Source organism: Poromitra crassiceps, assembly GCF_964638095.1.
Source record: "Poromitra crassiceps genome assembly, chromosome: 5".
In the NCBI taxonomy this organism is placed as follows: domain Eukaryota; kingdom Metazoa; phylum Chordata; class Actinopteri; order Beryciformes; family Melamphaidae; genus Poromitra; species Poromitra crassiceps.
The window spans coordinates 20,588,067-20,593,537 of NC_139642.1; the positions used below are offsets into that span (position 1 = coordinate 20,588,067).

Sequence of the window (5,471 nt, forward strand, 5' to 3'; positions counted from 1 at the left end):
CTGGAGCTGTCCACCATCTCGATGTGAGAGGTCCTCTGCGGCCCTCTAGATGGCACTCTGAGCCCACCAGTGGGCCACGACCCAGTGGTTGAGAAACACTGTTGTAGAATAACCTAATCGTGGTCATGTTAAACAAGAACTTCTTCTATTAAACATTATTTATTTCAGACATGGACTGCAGTTCAAATTGCTTACACAGCATACAACAAATTGCGAGAAACACTACAGAATTTAAGCGACCTTGGGTTCTGTGAAAGGTGCTATATAAATCCACAAGATTCTTATTATAAAAGGAATCCATTCTGATTAGAGGAATATAGCCTACGGTAAAACATTTAAAACACAAGTAACCATACATACAGGGGAGATTTTCAAGTGTTCCCCAATTTTAAACACTAAAGGGTGCATGAAAGAAAGGAAAAAGGAAAAACACAAGAGGAACAGTGGACACAAGTATCTCCTTTTGCCTGACGCGGCTGGATCTGCCAGTGTTTCGTCATTAAATTCCAACAAGACCAAAGCGATGTTGTTCTCACGGTCCTCTGGTGTTGATAGTGACGTTTGTATTAGAACACTTCAAGGTTTTCAAATTGAAACTGTTGACTCTTATAAATATCTAGGCCTATGGCTGGATTCTAAGTTAACCTTCCAGACCCATGTGGAACACCTTACTAAGAAATTGAGGAGAAAAAGTCGGGTTTTTATACAGGAATAAAGCCTGTTTTTCATTTGATTCTAGAAAGACCGTTGTTCAATCTTTAATTTTGTCTGTATTTGATTATGGTGATGTTGTATATGCTCATGCCACATCTGCTATCTTAAAGCCACTTGATGCGGTGTATCACAGCGCCCTGCATTTTATAACGGGTGATAGATTTCTCACGCATCGATGTATTTTATATGAGAAAGTGGGTTGCCCGCTCTGTCAGTTAGAAGGGAGCAACACTGTCTCTTATTTATTTATAAAGCTCTGATAGGGAAGCTTCCCTCCTATCTGTCATCGCTCATCAATCTGAGTAGCACATGTTACAGAACACGTGCACAATCGCACATCAGATTGTTTGTTCCGCGAGTAAGGACGGACCTAGGAAGGACTGCTTTCTCTTTTTATGCCCCTGACAGATGGAACAAGCTCCAGAACATTTTAAAACTTGACCAATTTATTTCCTTTAATTCTTTTAGACTACTCCTTGAGGATACCCTACAGAATGTATGCTCTTGTTTTACTTGATGTATCCTCTGCTTTGTTTGTAACTGTCTGTCTGGTAACATGTGTTTACTGTAAATGTTTGACTGTAACAGGGCTCCCTTGAAAATGAGAGCTTGCTCTCAAGGGACTTTTTTCCCTGTATAAACAAAGGTGAAATAAATAAATAAAATAAAAATTAAGAAGGTGTTAAGAATGCCCCAGACCCTTCTTACAAAACCTTCTTAACGAAAGATCATCTTAGCGCTAAGAAGCTTTTGGGAAACGCAGCCTTCTTAACGGAAGATCATTTTAGGCTAAGAAGCAATTGGGAAACGCGTTTGCTTCTTAAGGGCGCCTTAAGAAGGGTTAAAGAAGCTTCTTAGCGCTAAGAAGCTTTTGGGAAACCCAGCCATTATGAGTCAGACTAGGTTTATGAGTCACAGGAAGTGTAAATACAATCGGAAACTTCTGATTGTATTTACACTTCCTGTTAGTCTCTCAAGCCGGACGGCCTCTTCTGCATAAGGTGAATAAAGGGCAGCATGAAGGTGCACAGGTAACTGAGGGCAAAGGTGAGAGGTGAGGGTTTGAAGGATTCTGGGAGATTGAGTCCAGGACGTTTAGCTTGGGATTTCGAACAGTTATCTTTACAGTATTATATGATTTGGACAGTGATAAAAAGCTCGTTGAACTGTAATCTAGGGATCGTCCCACAAAGACCATTATCCTAATTAGTTCCATCAGTTTGACACAGCTGCTGTATTATTAATTAATTTATTATTATTAATTATTAATTAATATGACGCCGGCCTAAAGGAGGTGAGTATACTCTATAAAAATGTGGGTAAATTTGGTTTATGTGACCTGACATGCCTGGCTCCATTTTTAATTCTATCCCTGTTATTTAGGGCAATGCATACTGTACGGATGCAGGGGAAGTGACAGCGCAGAGCTATTTATATGGTGAGTATGGTGATGTGTTAGTTCAGAGTTAAAGTACACTCCTCACTGGCTTAGTCCACTAACCTGTCAACCTGTGAACTACTTCAGTCTATGAAGCCTTTGTCATGTTTCCTCATTTGACCCAGGCTCCACTGCAGCCAGTTCCCCCACAGCACCAGTGGATGGCGCTGTAGACCTGCGAGAGGAGGAGATGGAGCTGTCTGTCCGAGGTCAGAAACCACCATACTTCACTTACTTATACCAATGCCCCCCAAATAAGGTATTCAATTGAAGTTTATGCTTTGTTCTCTAAAAGTGGGGTCTTTTGGGGGTTCCAGGGGGTCCCCAGCACAAAGGGGGGTCATTTATTTGCATTATAATCACATCCATAAGTAACACAATGACTATTTTGGTCATGGGTTTCATACTGCTTTTAACAGGTGCTTTTAATAACATCTAGGGAGGGGCTTTGCAAATTAGCCTTGGCTAGAAATGCTATGATGCATGTCATCAGATGTTGGCAAATGTTATATGTTGTGTATCTGTCCCTTTATAAATAAATAAATAAATTAAATACACTTTCTAATAAAACAACTGAAAGCAAAAATCGTATCAGATGGGGGACCCTGGGACAAAATCTTATCAAATAGGGGTCCGTGGTCTCATTTGTGTCAGTTTTGCGGTCCGTGACGACATGAAGATTGAAGGTTTGAGAAGCACTGGTAGAAGACATGATTGAAAACAGTGATATTTTGTCTTATGATACAATCATTCAGAATGAGAAATGCCTGTAAACATCTAACCAGTGGCTGATGGGCTCCTTACTTGTTCAATTCAATTCTCTTCTATCTTAGGACTTCCTTTCGCTCTGGACCCCTCGAGTGTCCCCCCATCCCTCCGTCTCTCCAACTCCTTCCTCACCGTCACCTACCAAGGAGAGAGTCCTCCTCCCAGCCGGGTCAGGGCGACGATGACCTCTGGAGCCCTCCCTCAGGCGACACTCGCCCTGCCTCAGGCGACACTCGCCCTCCCTCAGGCGCGTGCTGATGTGGTCATCACGCGGGGACAGTATTACTGGGAGGTGGATGTCTGCAATAGCTCTGTCTACAGGATCGGTAAGAATGCAGAGCAGTTGAGTCTGTTGTTGTTGACTGTTGACTTCCATACTAATCCTCACTGTTAGTCAGCAAGACTGGGCTTGTACAATACATGCACACAGTTGTATAAACATGCTCATATAGAGAGGCAAAGTGGAACGTCACTTCCTGCTTCAGCACTGTACCAGAGATTTTCAACCGCCATTTATTTTCCCATAGACATTTCGTAAAATGCTTATAAAATAGTTGTACTTCGTCGAACCAAACGGTTGAGCTGACGCTCTAATCGGGAGAGACCATAGAACATTTCATTTGGACCAAAACGTAAAAAAACATCGAAAAAATATTTTCTTTAAACCCGCATTTTTTTTTACGTTTTGGTCCCAGTGAAATGTGATGCGATCTCTCCTGTTTCTAAATGTATCTGTACCGTTTGGTTTGAACCAGTAAAACTATTTTTATAAGCATTTTACAAAATGTCTATGGGAAAAAAAATGGCGGATGAAAATCTCTGGTACAGTGCTGAAGCAGGAAGTAGGCGGTCACTTTGCCTCTCTATACACACATACATTTAAAATAAAATCGCATTGCAAAAGAAACCAAAACTTTGTTGGTGCATTGGCATGGCCTCCGTTGCCCCTCCCTCTGGCCGTGATGCCCTGAGATCACTAAGGCCACCTTGGCAGTGCCCTGCTAGCAGCCTGCTACTGTCAGCTGCTTTAAAAGCATCAGTGGTCTCAGTTTAATGTAGCTGCTCTATGCAAAGGATCTGTCATTGGCTCATTCTAACAGACATTTCAGAAAAATCGCTCTTCATGTCAATAGAGCAATGACCTCTGTGCCCTGGCATGTGACCTTGTGCCCCTAACAAAATATGTGACGCCGAAGGCCAGATGGCCTTTGAACCCTAAAACGATGAAATTCCCACCCTGCCACACTGACCCATGACACCATCGATGAGTAATGTGCACACTACAGTATTGAGGAAAGTGACCATCCCCCCCCCCCCTCTGTCAGGTGTGACCTCATTGGACGGTTCCTGCGGCTGGTGGCTGGAGAGGCGGGGCTCGTCGTTCTGCGCGGCGTACGACGGGAGGCGGGAGGCGCTCTGCAGCATCCCGCCCCGGCTCAAGACGCTGGGCGTGTTCCTCAACGTGGGAGGAGGCGCCCTGAGCTTCCACAACCCCGTGAGCCAGGAGCACCTGGCCACGCTGCCCACCCGCTTCAGCCCGGCCGGGGTGCTGCCGGCCCTGGGCCTGGGTCAGGGGAGGCTGAGGCTGCGCTGCGGCCTCCCCGCTCCCCCGCACGTCTTCCTCAGCAGAGCGTCCAGCTACAGGACGCGCCGCGGGGGCGGCCGCCCATGGCGCAGGGACATCCCCTTCCGGTCGGTCAGGACGGTCATCCAGAAGTTTGAGGAGCTGGCCGCGTCCGACTCCTCCGACTCGGGCCTGGTGTCCAGCTTTGGATCGTCCCGCTCCACTCTGGCCTCCCCTCCGGACCCAGGCCCAGGTGGGACCCAGGCCCAGGTGGGTCTCAGGCCCAGGTGGGACCCAGGCCCAGGTGGGTCTCAGGCCCAGGCCATGGCCCAGGCCCAGGTGGAGCGGGACAGGAAGCTGGGGCTGAATAAGAGGGGGGCTCCTGAGACTTCCGGGTCTTTCTCTGCGCTCTCAAACAAACGCACCCCCACGACTCCTCCGAGTGGTTTGATCTTTGGGATGTGCATTTGAAAGGCTAGTTTTTCATCTTGAAGGGCTTCTGCCTTCCTCTCTCTCTCGCCGGTCTCCGCGTGACCCCCGGCCACTGTAATTGGCTCTCTCCGCAGGACGCCGGGCCTTTCTCTCTCAAGCCTCTCCACCCCCACACAGGCCGTGCACAGCACTCTGTAACGTACGCGAGAGGAGGAGGGGGTGGGCTGTTACCAGTGGGGCTCCTTGATTTGCCTCTGGTGAGACGGTGGTCAGACAGTAGGGGTCCCAGGGGTGCGCGTTTCTGTGTGTGTGTGTGTGTGTGTGTGTGTGTGTTTGTTCGCTCGCCCCATGCATCTCGGTGCGTCGTGTGACCAAGAGGGGGGACAGTGTATAAGCGGCAGGGGGCGAGATGGTCGGGGTGTGAATACAGTGACACCGGGGGCCAGTGTTGACACAGAGCAGCGAGGACAGGTGGTGGCATACGTTGATCCCGCGGCAGGCCTGCCCCCTCGATAGGACAGTAGGCTGACCCCTTTTCTGACCCCTTTGAGAACC

General features: G+C 47.5%; 1 protein-coding gene across 1 annotated transcript in view; it reads left to right on the forward strand.

Annotated features, from left to right (window-relative positions):
• LOC310776376 (uncharacterized protein) overlaps positions 1 to 4,955 on the forward strand; it is a gene marked incomplete at both ends in the record, with an annotated part of 7,552 nt that extends 2,597 nt beyond the window's left edge. The window contains 3 exons of the mRNA XM_083636572.1: positions 2,278 to 2,361; positions 2,986 to 3,246; positions 4,246 to 4,955. Coding sequence (XP_083492698.1) covers positions 2,278 to 2,361; positions 2,986 to 3,246; positions 4,246 to 4,955 — 1,055 coding nt within the window. The remainder of the gene's footprint in view (positions 1 to 2,277; positions 2,362 to 2,985; positions 3,247 to 4,245) is intronic.
• Positions 4,956 to 5,471: the final 516 nt, after the last annotated feature.